This window comes from Prionailurus bengalensis, chromosome C1 (genome assembly GCF_016509475.1).
Source record: "Prionailurus bengalensis isolate Pbe53 chromosome C1, Fcat_Pben_1.1_paternal_pri, whole genome shotgun sequence".
Taxonomy (NCBI): domain Eukaryota; kingdom Metazoa; phylum Chordata; class Mammalia; order Carnivora; family Felidae; genus Prionailurus; species Prionailurus bengalensis.
Window position 1 is genome coordinate 207256096 of NC_057345.1, and position 18997 is coordinate 207275092.

At 47.1% G+C, this 18997-nt stretch overlaps 1 protein-coding gene across 1 annotated transcript in view; it reads left to right on the forward strand.

Moving 5' to 3' along the window:
* SGPP2 (sphingosine-1-phosphate phosphatase 2) overlaps positions 1-18997 on the forward strand; it is a 109812-nt gene that overhangs the window by 39441 nt on the left and 51374 nt on the right. The window contains 1 exon segment of the mRNA XM_043577967.1: positions 7010-7168. Within this exon segment, the coding sequence (XP_043433902.1) occupies positions 7010-7168 (159 nt within the window).

Consider the following 18997-nt stretch of genomic DNA (forward strand, 5'->3'; position numbering starts at 1 on the left):
GGCTTAGTCGGTTGGGCGTCAGACTCTTGATCTCAGCTCGGGTCAAGATCTCATGGTTTGTGAGTTCAAGCCCCGTGTCGGGCTCTGCGCTGACATTGTGGAGCTGCTTAGGATTCTCTCTCCTCTCTCTCTCTCTGTTCCTATCCCTCTTTCTCTCTCTCTCAAAATCAATAAAAATAAAAACCTTAAAAAAATAATAAAGCAAACTGCTGCCTCCCTATTAACAGAGAACATAAGGACAGATGCCCCTGCCTACAGAGGTCAGAGAACCTTGTTTTCGAACCGGGATTCCACAGGGTGCTAACAGTGGTACAAACATTCCCTTTAGGGAAATAAGGTTTGTCATCCAGGAATTTATGCAAACCCTTCTCGATAAAGGCAAGGAGCCCAAGATGGCTGCCTTCTTTCCACATTATCAGGTGGTTATTTGATCCTGCTGCTACTTCGGTGGGGCGTCTCTTACACCTGTCTTCCCTTTAGTCCTTCCTGCCATCGAGGTGCCTGTCTGGGCTCAGATCCTGTGTTCAGACCCTACTGGAGGGTCGTCCATGGACTTTGCTAACTGTCCCCTTCTGGTTTGCCACCAGCATTTTGACCTGTTGCTTTGATCACGCTATCCTATGCTCCTCAACTCCCATTGAGACTTCCTCCAACAGGGAGGATTAACTCTGAGAGCTTGACTTTTTTTTTTTAATGGTTATTTATTCTTGACAGCGAGAGCTCGAGCAGGGGAGGGACAGAGGGGGGAGGGGGGACTGAGGATCCTCAGAGGGCTCTGCGCTGACAGTTTAGAGCCCGACACGGGGCTCGATCTATGACCTGAGCCAAAGTCAGACGCTCAACCGACTGAGCCACCCAGGCGCCTCTTGACTTTTGGCTTTAAAAGCTCTTCAGGGGGCTGACCTTTCTACTCAAAGCGTGGTCCGAGGCTTGGCAACTTGGCAACATACGGATCACCTGGGAGATCGGTGGCCCGCATAGGATTCCCCCCCTCCCCAGGTGATCCTTCAAAAGCTGCACTTTAACAAGGTGCCCCAGGTGACCTGCATGCGTTTCTGAGAAATCTTGGTGGCTGCATCCTCGTCCGTGGCTGGCGGCTCTTTTGTTTTCCCGCCCGGCTCTGCAAGGACTGCTTTGCACGCTCCGTCAGCGCTACTGATTTATTTAATCTTGCCGGCGTCGCTGAGTGGTAAATACTGTTATTATTCCCATTTGCAGAAGGGGAAACTGAGGCCCTGGGAGATCGCGTCATTGGTGTGAGACTATTCAGGTAGCGTGTGGGGGAGCAGCTGGGATTCGCTGGGAGACCTTTGCCTCCGGAGCCCGTGTTCGTGACCCCCAGACATTGGGCCTTTCCCTCTCCCTGGCCTGTTGTCACAGGCCATCTGCTCTGCGTTCAGTGGCTTCTTCCTCCTCAGTCTGTAAAACTTCTCTAAAGCAAGGCCATGGTGAAGGGAGTGCTGCTGTTCTGTGTGTATTATAAAAGAGCTTTGGGTCTTAAACTTTTTTTTTTTTTTACATTTATTTAATGTTTTTATTTTTGAAGGGGAGAGAGAGACAGAGCATGAGTGAGGGAGGAACAGAGAGAGAGGGAGACACAGAATCCGAAGCAGGCTCCAGGCTCTGAGCTGTCAGCACAGAGCCTGACGTGGGGCTCAAACTCACAAACCGCAAGATCACGAGCTGAGCTGAAGTCGGACGCTTAATCGACTGAGCCACCCAGGTGCCCCTAGGTGTATTTATTTTTTGACCGAGAGAGTGCAAGCATGAGCTAGGGAGGGGTAGAGAGAGAGGGAGACACAGAATGCGAGGCAGGCTCCAGGCTCTGAGCTGTCGGCACCCCAACGCGGGGCTCAAACTCACGAGCCGTGATATCATGACCTGGGCTGAAGTCAGATGCTTAACAGACTGAGCCACGCAGGCGCCCCTGGGTCTTAAACTTATTTTTTTTTTTTAACGTTTATTCATTTTTGAGAGAGAGAGAGAGAGAGAGAGCGAGCGAGCATGAGTGGGGGAGGGGCAGAGAGAGAGAGGGAGACGCAGAATCTGAAACAGCCTCCAGGCTCTGAGCTGTCAGCACAGAGCCCTACGCGGGGCTCGAACTCACAAACTGAGAGATCATGACCTGAGCCGAAGCCGGACGCTCAACCGACTGAGCCACCCAGGTGCCCCTTAAACTTATTTTTAAGGAAGGCCGTGCCATCCCCCACGTAGATTTGATCCCCCTTAGCCCTAGACGGTGAGTTTCCTATTGCTTCCATTTAAAGTGCACAGCCGAACACCATCGCCCCAGAGGCGAATTCCTGTGGGCTCTGTCTCAAACTTGACCTTTGGAAAATGCATTTACAGCTCAGGTCTGAAAAACAACAACAGAGATAAGGAAAACGACCTTGCAAGGACATTGGTGCAGAGTTTATCAAATCCTTTCAAGACCTCGAGGTTGGAATACCTATCTAGCCCCGGTACTCGAGGCCCAAGGTTAATTACAGAAAGCTACGCGAGGCCTGACAGAAATTAAGGTCCGTGGTTTTCAAACTGACTCTGACCTATTTCAAGGAGGCATTCCAGAAAAAGGCTTGGGGCTTCAAGGTGGGCTGGCCTGAAAATAGGGGTTCCCTAGACTTCCCCTCACTTTCAACCAGTTAGTACAGACTTTCTTATTTTATATAATAGGCGCTGGGATAACTTTCCCCATCTATTTGTGTGTGTGTGTGTGTGTGTGTGTGTGTATATTAAAAAGCAGCTGAAATAATCAGACTCCATCCTTTTCAGCGGAGGCCCCTGAGGTGCAGAAAGGTGCACTGACTTCCCCAAGGTCACTTATTGTTCGGCTAAAAGCTATTCCTTGTATCCCTCCTCCTTTGAAAGCTCAAAAGCCGGGCCCTCTGCCAAGTCTGTTCAGTGTTCGCTCCTCCGCCCGCTGGGTCATCCCTGATTCTATTCAGTGGTGCTGACCTGGCTGTATTTCCTTGGCGTTCAGGGCTCCTCTGTGCGTGTTTGGAAAACAAAACACCGTTCAGGTGTTCCCGGGGCCGCGCTGAGTCCAGAAGTCGTGTATCTGCTTGAACTTTCAGGAGAATAAGGCCACAAATAAAACACACAGAGGAGACTCTCCATGACATTTTTGCAGTTAATAATAACGGGTATGTGGTCGTCTCCATCTCACCGTTCCTGTTCGCTAGAAACTTCTTCATCTGGCTTTGCGACAGATAGGCACCCTGAGAAGTATTTTATTTCTAAAAGTGGTTCTCCACCCACCTAAGTGTTCCATGCCTTTATGATCTTTTGCCTAAAAAACTTAGCTGCTAATCCCGGCTCCCTCGGTTCACGCCCCAGAGACACTGCCCACAGCCTGGCCTGTCAGCGCCCATGTGCGGCTGGTTCTACAGAAATACAGAAGCAGAGTTCTGGGACCTGGTTTCCTATCTCCCAGCTTTTACTCCTCTCTCTGCCCCTGGCTCTATACCATTTCTATTTCTAACCCCCGTTTCTTCTCCCTCTAATTGTTCCCGATGGGACCAACACTGGCATTCTTGTTATTTCCAAAGAGATACTGAAGTCATCTGCTCTGAGATCTCCTGCAAGGGAAACATAGATTCTTGTTCTGAAAAGACAAGCACCCGATTGTTTTATTTAGGTACCTATAATTACCGAGAATTTGGACGAAGATATTGGCTCTCATGCTACTTAATTACATATTCAGAGATGTTATCTAAAAAATCCTTTGGGCGTCCTATATATACGAGGATATTTTTAGTTTCACTTTTGCTTCTTCTGTCCCTGAGAAGAGTTAGAGAATATCTAGCTCTCCTCCAAAAAAAGAGAATTCCCAAGAGCTTGTAAAAAGCAAGTCTGAAGATATTAATTAGTAATCTGCAACACTAAAAAGTGGTTTCCTATCCTCCCTGACAGTCTTTCAATTATTTACTAGGATTAAGATCTTGAACTTGGTCTCAGGTAAACCTCTAGGGTAGGGAAATGGTTGTCGCCGCGTGTTTCTAATGTCCTATAACATTTGAGTACTGTGCAGTGACACGAGGGAGGAGTTTGACCCTTTTCAGAGTTTGGGAAATTTCTCCCTGTAAAGCCTCCAGCAGGACTCCTTGCTGGGTATACTGGTAGCTGGTGGGTTAAAATAACGAATCTTTATGGACAAAGGGGCTTTTCACAGGCTTTGCCTCAAGGGCGGGCCTGCAGGATGGATGTTTATAAAACAGAAGCTGCAGAGATTAATCCTCGCATCCGAGAGAAGTTTTGTCATTTGTCACTATTTTATTGGTCCTTGTCCTGCAAATCCAGCCATAATATTTTGGCAGAGAGGTGAAACTGTGCTCTTCCTCATTTAATTCGTTTTGAGCATTGTCGTCTTTCCTACTTAGGACAGATCTATTTCCATTCTGACTTGAATTTACATTCAGAAGTAAAGCCTGTCCCTCAAGAGAGATGAATTTTGAGCTTACAACCTGTGCTTGCCCCTGACCGGTGACTTTCTCCAGGGCCACTGCAGGGTACTTTTTGGCTTGAGGCTGAATGCTTGAACTTCCCATGACTGGAGCTGAGAGCAGGTGTCAACTTCCCCCTGAGTCCTGTACCTGGGGGGACGTAGAAGTGCTGGGATTAAATCAGGAACCTTTTAGGAGAGAGGAGTGTGTACTTGGCAGGCAGCCAACATTGTCAAGACCAGTTAACATTCTCACAATTTCCAAGGTCATCTTTTTATTATTATCATTATTATTCCTAAAGTGTAAAAGTAATCTTGGCTTTTTGCAAGGCCTCAAACACAGTTTGGTCCTTGACAAATTCACTCCCCCGAACAGTACTCTTTGGCGCCCCCCACAGGAGCTCCTTGAAGCCAGGTACCACGCCTGGCTCTTCTAAATATTCTTGGCACTCAGCACAGGTTCTGGGTGTGTCGTAGGCACATTTCTTTGCAGAATAAACGTGTGCCGCTTATTCTCCGAATTCTCCCAGGACTTAAGGACCCCAGACTTTGTGTAAAACAAAGCAAAGCCAAAGAAAGGGGCCACCTTCTCCCCCTTTCTCAGTGTTGGTATTTTGCTTTGATTTTATTTATATAAAGGCTATGCCAACTATAAATAGCATTACAACTGATTTTTTGGGGGGGGGTTATTTAACAGGGTGACAATGTTTTTGTTAACTTGTTACTGATATTAATTTAAGGACATTCGTCATATTTTAAAATCAGTTGTCTGCCTATTCCTATTTTAACCTACCCTTAAGTCCTTTTTTTTTTTTTTCCACCTGCCTATTGCAGGGATAAGAGGAAGGGAAAGGGTGACAGAAAATAGAATTGCATTTTAGCAGCCCCTGCGTGCACTTGATGTGTTTCTTTTTTTTTATTTTATTTTATTTTATTTTATTTTATTTTATTTTATTTTATTTTAAAAAAAAATTTTTTTTTTCAACGTTTATTTATTTTTGGGACAGAGAGAGACAGAGCATGAATGGGGGAGGGGCAGAGAGAGAGGGAGACACAGAATCAGAAACAGGCTCCAGGCTCCGAGCCATCAGCCCAGAGCCTGACACGGGGCTCGAACTCCCGGACCGCGAGATCGTGACCTGGCTGAAGTCGGACGCTCAACCGACTGCGCCACCCAGGCGCCCCTTGATGTGTTTCTTAAACCCTCCCCGTACTGCGTTGACTGTCCTAGTTCCATTTTAAAGATAACCCGGGGCACCTGGTTAAGCGTCCGATTTTGGCTCAGGTCATGATGTCCCGGTGGTGAGTTCGAGCCCCACCTTGGGCTCAGTGCTGACAGCTCAGAGCCTGGAGCCTGCTTCCAATTCTGCCTTTAACCTCTTCTCTCTGCCCCTCCCTTGCTTGTGCGCTCGCTCTCTCGCTCACTCTCCCTCTCTGAAATAATAAATGAATAAACTTTAAAAAATAGAAATTAAAGGTAAACTAAAAAGACGCACTGGCAAGTGATTTTTCAAAGTCTCTGTATTGGTTATCCACGGCTGCCGCCACAAGTTACCCCAAGTTTAGTGGCTTAAAATAAAGTTATTCTCTTACAGCTGTGGAGGTCGGAAGTCCAAAATGCTTCTTATTCGGACGAAATCAAGGCGTCACGGGGGCTACATTGCTTCTGGAAGCTCAAGGGGAGAATCTGCTCCCTTATTTCTCCAGCTTCCAGAAGGTGCCCTGCGCTGACTCGTGGTCCCTCGCCCCATCTTCAGATGACACTCCCCTTGACTTCCTGCCTCCCCCCTCCTATTTCGTAAGGATCCTTGTGACCACACTGAGCCCAACCAGATAATCTCTCCATCTCAACATCATTACTTATACCTGCAAGGTCCTTTTTTGCCGTGTAAAGCAGCAAATTCACAGACCCCTTGGGGTGTGGAAATCGTTGGGGACGTTATTCCAGCCCCCACAGTCCTAGCCCCAGAGCGTATCCTAATATACCGAACTCCGTACAGAGTTCACCTTCCATACGTGCACAGGAAACAACGTTTTCAGCTCTTTCGTTCGCCCTCTCCTGATATCCTGTCTTGGATGTTACTTAATTTTATGAAGAACTAACATCTGTGTTTGTGTGGACAAATCGGGGCTGATAGATGTTCAACAATGAACCCTGATAGCAGTGATGCTGTAATTGCTGAGCGATTACCTACAATTGCCGAGCAAAATACATACAATTCATAGAGGAAGTACCTTGGCAGTTGAATTCCTGGGGAGTTTTAGAGGTTTTTATTTATTTATTTTTTATTTTTTTTAACGTTTATTTATTTTTGAGAGAGAGACAGAGCATGAACGGGGGAGGGGCAGAGAGAGAGGGAGACACAGAATCGGAAGCAGGCTCCAGGCTCTGAGCCGTCAGCCCAGAGCCCGACGCGGGGCTCGAACCCACGGACCAGGAGACCGTGACCTGAGCCGAAGTCGGACGCTCAACCTACTGAGCCACCCAGGCATCCCTAGAGGTTTTTAAAACTGGCCTTGCGGTGACCTGTTGGATGAACTCAGAGCCTTCTCACTTTTGTCTTCTAGGCTTCTGTACAGAAGTACATTGTGAAGAATTATTTCTTCTATTACCTATTCAGATTCTCAGCCGCTTTGGGTCAAGAAGTGTTCTACATCACCTTTCTTCCGTTCACTCACTGGAATATTGATCCTTATTTATCCAGAAGACTGGTCATCATATGGGTTGTAAGTATCCTTATTACCTTCTAACCACTGCTACTCCCACAACCGTGACCTGCTTTGGCATTCAAGGACGTTGTGTATATGTTCTTTAAAAAAAAAAAAAAAATCGCTTAGAGTTGAATTTTCAGGTGGTTTACTTTGGAACAGTAACAGGACAAATTAAAAAGCTATGAACACAACTTGTTATGTTTGCAAACAGCAAGCAAACCCATGGTTCATGTACGTTGTCATACACCCCCCCGTTTGGGCGAATAAAACGGGAAGAGAGAGATGATGTGATATGCAGAGAAGAAAGGACATTTCTGGGAGCCCTTGTAGGGGCAGGAAATGCAACCTCCCAAGAGGCCAATTTTAGTCCAATTTGGCCCAAAACTGGAAACTAGAAGCTGTTAACTAATAATTGCAAGGGGTCTCAGGAGACCATCTAGTGCCCAGAACTAGGGGCCTGACATGTGGGCGGACTCTGTGAGTCACTACTTGAACATGGTGATGCATAGCGACTAGTTCGTGAAGGGGAAGGAGTCTTAATGATTGATCGGTTGGGAGGTCAGGTGGTTTCACTGGAGGGAGGATCAGGGCAAGGTCACCAGCACGGCAGCTGTTTCCCCCGACACAAGGTTCTGCACTGAAAACAGAGGTTCAGAAGCACTTGGCTCTGTGAACGGAGTCTGGGTTCTTGTGCGGCTCTGCTCCGAGAAGCTGTGTGATCTTAAGCAAGCGACTGCACCACGCTGGGCTTTATTTTTCTCCTGTGTAGACCAAGTGAGAATGGCCTCGGTCAGAAGCCATAATCTCACATTTCCTTTAAGGCAGGGAAAGGGAAGTGAAACAGTGATACCCCGAATGGGGAGAGTGGGGAGGGTGGTGTGGGCAGTGTGGGTGTCAGGGAGGGTCACCGTGCGGCCACGAGGGACACGGGGCAGCGGCCGCCCATAGGGCCACCTGTGGCTGCCATGAGGCAAAAGGGGCTGGAGTTGCCAGATTTGTTTTTCATGGGAAGCCTCCCATTTTCTTTTTTTTTTTTCAACGTTTTTTATTTATTTTTGGGACAGAGAGAGACAGAGCATGAACGGGGAGGGGCAGAGAGAGAGGGAGACACAGAATCGGAAACAGGCTCCAGGGTCCGAGCCATCAGCCCAGAGCCCAACGCGGGGCTCGAACTCACGGACCGCGAGATCGTGACCTGGCTGAAGTCGGACGCTTAACCGACTGCGCCACCCAGGCGCCCCGGAAGCCTCCCATTTTCTTAAATGTAGGCTTACATCTTTAAAACAATGTATGTCCGCTGAACAAAGAATCCTTGATGTCCACGCGTACGGGGCTTGGTTTGAAGCCTCTAGCCTCAGGAACCACGGAGGTCTCCAGGGCTATGGTTACGATTATTTAGCCCCAAATTCCTCCTGACTTTTTTTTTTCCCTCCCTTACACTCGAAAACACAAGCCACTGGTTCCTTTTCCCATCCCTGTCTCCCAACCAGCTGAGTCTGAAATCTAGCTCCTCTATGAGAATCTGATCTGAGAATCTGCAAAAGCATATATGCATCTTGCAAAAGGGGAACGTTAGCGGAACTATACATCTCTCTTTCTGCCTCTCTCTTCCCTATCTGCAGAGCAGTGCGACCCTGGGGCAAGTGGGAGGCGGGGAGAGCCGATGGGGGCAGGGAGCATTCCCGAAATGCACGAAAGGTGCATGGTGCATTTATTTTCTGGATATGATTATCAGTGTTCCAACATTCATAGTGGTTGAGTGAAGCAAATGATGCAAAATCACTTCTAATAATTTTTCAAGTGTACTGGACTGATTGTACTCCGGGCCAGTTGCGTCCCCCACTGAGGGTAGACCACTTTTCCTGAGGGGCCGGGAGGATCTTGACACCTGATGGTAGTTAGGGGACTCTCTGATTGTTGTCTTGGTTATTTTTCACGGTGGAGACCTCATTGCCAAGTGCTCAAAGGATTTCCTGTGTGAGATAGAATTACCAGCCTTTTGTTGGACAGAGAGCTGATAAAATCTTTGCTCCTTTGAGGAGCAGGTTGTCCTGGGCTTTGGCGACCTGTCACTTGCTTTTAGAAATGGGTGCATGGTCACATGCAAGGCACCCGCGCTCAGGGTTCCATATCTGGGTGGTCAGCTGGGTCCTCAAGGCAGCGTGCAAGGTTCCTAGCTCCTGGTGCGGACAGTGGAGCCCATCCCAGGAGAGATAGATGGAGACAGAGAGATGGAAGGGAAAGGGCAGAAACTGGGGGCAGGGGAGAAGGGAAAGGGGGTGGAGAGGGAGGAGAGGAGGGGGAGAGAGGCCCAGAGAGAGACCAAGAGACAGAGACAGAGAGGCCCAGAGACAGAGAGAGAGAGAGCGAGAAAGACACAGAGAGAGAAACAGACAGAAGCCCTGAGAGAAACACAGATTGAGAGAGATTGCAAGGTGGTAGGGGGAGCTCTGTGCTGGCTGCAGAGATAATAATGAGATGGTTTTGGCTCCAGTGGGGAAGGCCGGAAGGGAAGGGGAATCCCCACAGTGTGTGTGTGGGGGGGGGGGGGGGTTGGGAGGGAGGGAAGGGTGGAGCACAGTGAGGTGCTCCTGGATAATGAGCTTCCACCGAGGGGGCCTCTCCCGCATAGGGATATCCTAAATCAGGGGCCGGGTCTCAGGGAGCCTGGAGGAAGTGAAGTTAATTACCTAGGGGCGGAGCTTGGAGCCTCCTAGCTTTAAACATCTGATCTCGCCCCAAATCCTTTGGAAGGCAGCTGCATTCAGGAAGGCCAAACCTGTTGTCAGATTTTTCCACTGGGTCCACAGTTGTCATTGGATGAAGTCTCAACAGGTTTTATTGCATTTAAAAATCATTTGTTATAGTGGGAGTGACTCATACCGTCAGAGGTAGCCGAGCAGGGTGTGTGGTTAGATGACGTGCTTCCTCGTCACAAATATAACTGTGCCCCCCCCCCACACACATTGTACATCTTTTATTGCTTTTATTGGCATCCGTGTTTATTATCTTATTTGATTTCATAACAATGGGTTAGTATCAGTTGCATCATTTTATAGGCTGGGATAATAATACTTCCGATAACAATTAGCCCTAGCCTATGCTGACGCTCCTTTTTTTTTTTTTTTAAGAAATGTTAAAGCTGAGGCTTTAAGCATGAAAACGCCTTGCCCAAAGTTACCTTCGATTGCCCATTTGCTAGGATTGTGCTTCAAGTGTGCCCATATGGCATTTACTAACTATATTCTATTTAAGTGTCTTTGATATAACTTTGTTGACAAGCGAAAGATCTTTTATCCCAGAAAATGTAGACAAGCCTTTGCAGTTAGCCGAAAAAATGTCAATCCTGTCATCCTTTCCCTCTTCTAGTCACTTATCAAGGTTTTTGACCTGGCATTGGATTTCATTGAACAGAGAAGCCTGTGAATGGATTATCTAAGATGTGCTAGATCGTGCTTTACAAAGAGTCACCAACCAGAGTGATCATCCTGTCTCTTGACTTCCCTTTTGGTGTGGGGCAGGCCCATCAAAAAATAAAAACTTTACAATAGTACTACAGGGGCGCCTGGGCAGCTCAGTCTGTTAGGTGTCTGACTTCGGCTCAGGTCATGATCTCACAGTTCATGAGTTCGAGCCCCGCGTCGGGCTCTGTGCTGACAGCTCGGAGCCTGGAGCCCGCTTCGGAGTCTGTGTCTCCCTCTCTCTGCACCCCGCCCCCCACTCATGCTCTGTCTCTCTGTCTCTCAAAAATAAGTAAACAATAAAAAAAAAATAGTATTGCTGCATCTTTAAAAGGTTGGAAGCCGTGATACGGCATGGTGGTCGGCTTTGTAACAGGAGGCAAAATTTCACTTCTTTGCAAAAGCAAGTTTTTCTCCATTTAGTGAATAGCATTGCAAATATTGTTACCACAGTTGATCCTTGGAAAGCTTTTTTTTTTCTCATTCTTAGGATATTTTACTTACTTATATATCTCTTTTCACAGCTATTTCATGGCGATTCAGAATGAGCTGCAAGAAAAAAATGGGAAAAGCAAAATTAGGGGGAAATACAGATAGAATAGGAGATTAAGGCTTCGTCTGAAGTTCAGTGTAGCCTGTTGATTCATAGTTGAGCCACAGATTGGCCTTTGAACTTTGTCGTGACCAAACCAAAATGAAATGAAATTACATCTACTAGGAAATAATCAGCTTATTCCTAAGGGAGCAAATCTTTTCCTGACACATAGAATCATTAAGCTTAAGGATGCCTGTGGCTAAATTATTTTCCTAGAAATATTGTTTCGTATCAGTACCCCCTAACACCTGTGTGAGTACCCATTTTGACTCTTCCTCATAAACTTTGTGTGTTCTCACTTTTTAATCACTGGTAATTTCACCAATGCAAAATGGCCTCTCATTTAGTTTTCATATATTTTTAGTGAAGATGAAAGCATTTTTCAAATTTCCGTCGGCCATTTGTATGAACTCTTCTGTGACTTCTTAGGGTGCCTCTTGAGTATTTTTTAAGTGGGCTTTGATTTTTTTATTGATTTTTTATTTTTCACCAGTTATAAAAGGATACTGAACCATTGATTTTCCATGGATCAGAGGCGGTGTGTCTTTATAAGATTTTTAGAAGTTTGGGACTTTGAGAAATGATGTTGAACTCTGTGGTATCATTAACAGTGACTTAAGAAAGTCCTTTAAAATTGAATTTCCATGCTTTTGTGCTGGGTGTGCAGTTGGGGCACAGACTTTAGCACTCCCTCTTGTCTGACCCTTCGTGACCACGCTGTGGCCCCTTTCAGGTATTTGAACTTGAGATTCCGATTTTCAGGCACCTAATCTTTCTGGCCTATGGTTTCTCTGGCCATAAACAGCTTACTCTTTGGGCAACCAGTCCCTAGAAAACCTGGCTGTGCTGCCTGAATCCAATAAAGTGAAAATTTGTCTTTTGCCTTTTCTACCTAACGTCAAAAGATCGCATCTGAAAGATTCTTACCTAACTGTGATTTTTTTTTTTAAGTTTATTTAGGTAGAGAGAGCACACGCACAAGTGGGGAGAGGGGCAGAGAGAGAATCCCAAGCAGGCTCCCTGCTGTCAGTGCAGAGCCCAACGCGGGGCTCGGTCCCAGGAACTGTGAGATCATGACCTGAGCTGAAATCAAGGGTCGGATGCTTAACCGGCTGAGCTGCCCCAGCATCCCTAAGTGTAATTATTTTAAAGTTTTTGTTATCGTATCCAAACCGTTGTTACAGCTTTTCTGGTTGTTGCTTCTGAGTGTTATCAGGCACAGTTAATCCCTCTTCTAATAATTCATGGCTTTTGTTTTTTGGGCTGGGGATAGATGGTTAATTGGGGCACAGAGCCATGGGCCAGGTTGGAATATCAAGGCTTGGGTGTCATCCAAGCAGTGATACCTGCTCAAGGCACCTCATGATTCTGGCCTGCAGCATCCCAGCTCTAACAAGAAAGGACTCAGCTAGACGATCCCTAGAGGCTTGAAATGTGGTCACGAGTCTTCTTTGTATGTTCCCTGTATGACACTCAGAAGAGGTTCATCTGTGGCATGGAGTCAGAAAGAAAGGAACCAAAGTTGGGCCAGACTACATTAAAACACACACAAAAGGCACGCCCTCTCTTTTGCAGACTGAATGCTAATGTGCCTTTACTAATTTCGCCTTGTGTGGTGAATCCCATCAATATTAGACAGTACAACTGAAATCCATATCCAATCCACTGCTAAATAATTGATTGCCTGCCATTTGTGTTCAACGTGATTGAAGAAACACTTTAAAGGAAAATGCTTGGGGCGCCTGGGTGGCGCAGTCGGTTAAGCGTCCGACTTCAGCCAGGTCACGATCTTGCGGTCTGTGAGTTCGAGCCCCGTGTCAGGCTCTGGGCTGATGGCTCAGAGCCTGGAGCCTGTTTCTGATTCTGTGTCTCCCTCTCTCTCTGACCCTCCCCCATTCATGCTCTGTCTCTCTCTGTGCCAAAAATAAATAAACGTTGAAAAAAAAAATTAAAAAATAAAATAAAGGAAAATGCTTAATTGCCTGGTGACTATAATTGCCAGGCCCTTCTGTTCCTACTCTCCCAAGTCCGATGAACTCACGTTGGGGAGTTCAAGTTTAAAATGATGGATTACCCCTGGCTTACATTCTGATTGTTGAAATCTAACTAGCTGATATCTACAGTACACAGCAGACCCCAAATTTACACTTAAACTGTGCCTGTGACCTAGACAGTGTCCAATGGCTGTAGAATCTAGAGTGTTATTTTATAAAACTGACCCGTAAATTGGCTAAGAGGCAAACTTCGTGATAAGCTACCTGTCAGAACGGGGTGCTGTCTCTGGATGTGGGCAGGCGGCTGTCTGACTGTCCCACAGGGGAGTCAGAAGGAGAAGGGAAAAGCCTTCCCAGTCCCTGTAATTTACCCCCCTAGTCTGGGGTCAATTTTGGTGCCACAAGATGGCTTTAAATGTGATTAGCTCCTAATCCTCTGTTTAAACTACTACCACGATTCACTTCAAAAGACTGCCCTGCTCGTTAAATTGGTTCTTGCCCGAGATTAATGAGTCTTGAAAAGTATCCAACACTGGCCGGATTGTAACCCGCGCTCGCTTGCACTGAATGGAGTGGAATTAGGCGGCGGAGTTTGTGCCCCCGATTCTCCGAAGTAGAATCTCGTAATTGAGTCTTAGTTACATATTAAGTAAATGTCTCTAGGGGGTTGTTATGCAAACTGTACTGGTTTCGTTTTGAAAGACAAGAAGGATATATTTTGGTTTTAGTCTGGGCTCAAAAAAAAAAAAAAGCCTTAAACTGGACTCCTAGGGTCGAAAGGATAGACTTCAGCCTCTCCCATGTGTCACCACCATTACCTGAAAGATGGTCCTCCCCTTCTCTTGTATGATGACGACTGGAAAATGTGCCCACGACCCTCTCTGTCTAGCCACCCCACCCCCAGTACTGTCCCTGCTCCCAGCCCTCCCTAAAGGCTGCAGTGCTGGGTTTGGGTTTGGTTTGGTTTTGTTTGTGTCTTTGTTTAAGTTTATTTAGAGAGAGAGAGAGAGAGAGAGAGAGAGAGAGAGAGAGAGAGAGAATGAGCAGGGGAGGGGAAGGGAGAGAGAGAGAATCCCAAACAGGCTTCCGCCCTGGAGCCTGACTCAGGGCTCAAACCCCCAACCCTTGAGATCACGAACTGAGCCGAAACCAATTCAGATGCTTGACCGACTGAGCCACCCAGGCGCCCCAGGTTTGCTTTGGTTTTGCTTGAGCAGAATTGTATCCTCCCAAAGAGCAGGCGCCACTCCCAAGTATCACTTCTAAATGCATCACTTAACTCCTCATGGTTGTGCAATTGGTTTACAGCTTTGCGAGCTATGAAGTTGCTTGAAAGCCCAGGGGCCTGCAGGGGGGACACCTTTATGGAGCTTCTAAAATGATGCAAAATATTAAAGATTTCATAGAGTTTGGGGTGCAGTCAGTCCTTGTCTTCTGCCTTTGGGTTTATGGTAGCCTTTTAAGTCTCATGGTGAAAAAAAAAAAAAAAAAAAAAAAGGTAACATTTGCGAAGTCCTATCCAGACCAGGAAACAGGCAGCAGCCAGGCAGGGAGGAGGGTAAGGCATTCAGTTTCTCTGAATCCACTGTGGGGGATGGCGGCTGTGGTGGCCCACTGTCCCCCACTGTCCGCAGCCATCGGACAGACAGGGGGAGGGCGGTTGGGGGGTTGGGAGGGGCTGGGGCGCTCAGTCCCTGTGGGTTTTTACAAACCACCCTTCTGGACTGGACTTTGTCCCAGATTCCCTCCCATTCACTTGTAAAACAAAAGACAATGAGGTAATCAATAGACCATGGGGGTGGGGGAGAGGGGGGGTCTTTTAGATAAAATTTTCAAATAATATCTTCACAAGTCTAGTATTTTTTTTCCTACCAATCGATTCCATTTGCAAAGCTGCATGCTTGAATGGGTCTGCTTTACTAAGCCTCCCTTCCATGCCAAATGCTTTACATTCGAGAACCCCATTTCACAGGGGGCAAAAGTGAGGCCCAAGCGTTAAGGGACTTACCCAGGGGGACGGCAACCAGCGAGTAGCATAGGGAGTGATCACACCTGATTCTGTCGCCCAGCGCCCATGGGTCCTTCTCATCTAGCTTAAAATGGCTGCACTTTACCCCCCCCCCCCCCCCCGCCCCGCCATCTAATTCCTCAGAAATGTGCGTGGCCTGTGAAGTTGGAATGTTTCATTCCAACTCATTGGAGTGAGTTGTCTCATTCCAATTCTCATTCTTGTTGTGCAAGAGCCCTCTATGCACAAAGGCTACCTCATGGATTTCCCAAACATTTGTCCCTCACTTCTCTGTCCTGTGGTCCCTGTGAGTAACCCTCACTCGTCAAGCTGTGTGCCCCAGACTTGTTACACGTGCCCGGGGGGCAGGAGCCTGGGACGGTGGAGAAGGGCTTTGGTACCTTTGTCTCAGGGCTGGATGCCTGAAGATGGCCGCCTGCTAACCCTGCCATGCCTAGGCCCATGCTCCACTCCACCTCCTTCTATTTGGCAAAGCAGCCCAGTAGAAAAGGAGGAGCGAGGAAAAGAGTAGGCCTTTGTGTCATTAGGAGGTGGGGATTTGACCTGAAGGGGACTGTCCTTGCCTAAGGAGATGGAACCTCCCAGGGAAGGCATTTTTCTAGTCTCTGGGCCTTTGCTTCCCAGGCTTCTGGTCACTGGGAGCCTACCTCCGCCCTGCATCCCGGCCCACCCGGCCCTGCCACAGGAGGACGAAGAACCTGACTTCCTCAGTAGGTCTCTTGTAGCTTTTGAGGATCCGGAAGTGTCCCCTGAGCTGCGAATGGAGAAGAAAAGGCCTTGAGCAGTTAAGTGCTCTGCCAGTTCACAGCTCGAGAGGTCCTTTATTTAGGCCTCTGGAATTTTCTGGAAGCTGGAGAACTACTAGACAAACCCAGTCTTACTAACCAAATGGCTGTCATCTGTCCTCCTCCCTGTCCTTTTACCAGTGCAGCACAGGGGTGGGGGAGGGGTGGCTTCCCCAGAGAAGCCTTTTGTGGCCTCTTCTCCCCAGGGCAGACAGCAGGGGAGGCCTCTTTAGTCAGAGGCCCCGCTGCCACCAACACTAGTCAAGCCTTTTGCTCTGGTGGCCTCAGTGGGCACGCACGGTAGCCGGGAGGCACTAGGCCTGCTTGGAGTTGGGCCTCGGTCATCTAAGGGTTAATCTGGGAAACTGAGGCTTGCCGGCTCGACCGACTCCCGGGGTACCAGCCCCCGTGTCCAGTCCACCTGCTGGTGTCCGAGCCCCAGCTCCAGCACTGCCCTTGCCGGGCTGGGTCCAGCTCACGTGCGCTTACTTCCTCTGTGAGGCCAGTGAATATACCACTTTCAAGGAGCCACAGTGTGACCGCTTAAGAGCAAACAACATCCTAGAATTCAAAAGTGCAAGGCCACGTGTGGCTACGCGGGCACAGCCTGAGGATTCTTCAGGTGAGCGTGGCCTCTGTGCCAGCTTTCAAGACCATGATAACTGTAAGTGCAGCCATAGCCATCATTTATGGAGTCCTGACTCCTAGACAGGAAGCAGTGGACTTTACAAACATCACTGAGTGCAGTATAGGCGCTATTATTATTCTCATCTCAAGGGCAGGGAAGCAGCTTGAGAAGGTCAGCCAAGCTGACGTAGGCAATAGGAAACACAGGATTTCAACCTAGGACTGTCTGATCCCAGAATCCTGGCCAGGAACCACTGTTCATGAATTACGTTCAATGTACTCCGGCTTTTTTGCATCTTAAATGTGCTCGATTAATTTTATTTTTCACTTGATAAGTAGTGAACCACATTAATACCAAGAAAGTAAGAAAAAGTTCCCTAAATTCTACCTCATTTATTGATTTGAGGGTAGTTCGCCTTTTCCATCTATTTCCTGGCCTGTCTACACAACATTGGATCACCGTATACGGTTTTTAGGCTGCCTTGTGATAAATGGTGTGGTAGGAGATTAAACAGGACTCCCAAGGTCATGCGTGAATGCGTAAGAAAAAGAGGGAAGTAGGGTCAAGATGACTCATGAATCTTTTAGCCTAAAAGGAATAACTGAATCAAAGAATCGAAGAACCAAAGTGTTTGGGGTGCGTCGGTCACTCAGTTGGTTAAGCATCCAACTTTGGCTCAGGTCACGATATTGGAGTTCGTGGGTTCGAGACCCACATCCGGCTCTGTGCTCACCGCTCAGAGCCCAGAGCCTGCTTCTGACTCTGTGTCTCCCTCTCTCTCTGCCCTTCCCTTGCTCAGGCTCTGTCTCTGTCTCTGTCTCTCTCTCTCTCAAAAATAAACATTTAAAAAAAAAAGGGGGGGAAGGGAACCTTAAGAGTTAGGAGACTTGAATTTTAATTCAAGTCTACTTTGTTCCCTCTCTATTTAACACAGTGTATGTTTCAGTGGTAGGAGTGGAAGCCTTCCTAGGGGGCATGGCAAGGCCAGAACGGACTCAGAGATGTGCAACCAATCATAGTCCGAGCTTACTAATAACCACCCAAATGACATTTCTTTCGGGTCCTCAGTTTGACCATCTATGAAATACGGAGTTGAGCCAATTGACCATAGGGCCCGTCTTATTTTAAGAGTTTTACAACTATACAAATATTGATGGTGATGTCTTTGAGGATATGCAGTCTTTAAGCATATGTTCTGACTTCAACAATGCATCTGGCCCTATAAAATTTCCCTGGAATGACCCAACCCCCCGCCCCCCCCCCACCCCATACCTTGACTGGGTTGGCTCATGTCACTTTTTCTTGGTGTCCACCATTAAGAGCAACAGTGGTTCCCTGTGAAAAGTGTCCTTAAGGAGATAGTTGGACCCTCCCCAAGTCTGAGTTGCTAGGAATCATTTGGCCTTGCAAAATCAAGCCAAGGGGGGCAGATGGAAGCACTGAGGATTCAGCACTCCTAGTTCAGGCCCAAGTGCAATGGCAAACATCAAGCCCACGAGTCTTCCTCTGAGCTTCCGTGTGTGTGTGTGTGTGTGTGTGTGTGTGTACACATATAAATTCATTGTATTGCATATGCTCAGATTTAACTAGAAAAAGATGTTCGTTTTTTTGTTCCTTTTAAAATTAAATTTCTTCTGGCATTCACAGGCACTGAAATCAGAAGGGAAAAATGTTTTGTTCAGCTTGAAAATGTTTTTCAAATACATAGCAGTTTGACTTTAGAGGCTGGGAAATGACATCCTGGAGGTTTTTCCAAAAACGAACTTGGAAATTAGCAAGTTATGAGAAGCAGTAAACTCGCTTCTTTTTAAACGAACACTGCTACACAAATAAAAGCTAAATGAGGGAAATAAGGGAGCTGATTTCTTTTATGAGGCCATAACAGAAGGTTCAGTCAAAGGAGAAAATGAAACTCTGGGTTTAATACCAACACTACAATTGATTACACACCGGTATCTGGGTTGCCGGTGGGAAGTGAGCCCGGCCCAGCCTGACCACGCCCCCATCAGGGCTTCTTAAATGACAGCTTCCTGAAATAAATCAAGGTTGAGCAATTTTCAGCGTTTGTCTACATAATTGGGGAAAACATTTAGCTAGAAAGAATGGACACAATGGGACAGACGGAAAGTCTCCATTTTTCTCTAGCCAACAAGGATCATAGTGTGGATGTTTAATTAGAATTCATTAAAAAAAAAAAAAAGATGGGGCTCATTCACTTGGGTAAGCATTCCAAAGAAGCTGAATGTTCTTTGAGGCTCTTGCCTAGTGGGGGCTGGATTCAGAAATGAAAACCTAAATTTGTACTGTAGAAAGCAACATAGAAGACTGGATTTTATGCTTAAAAAAAAAGTA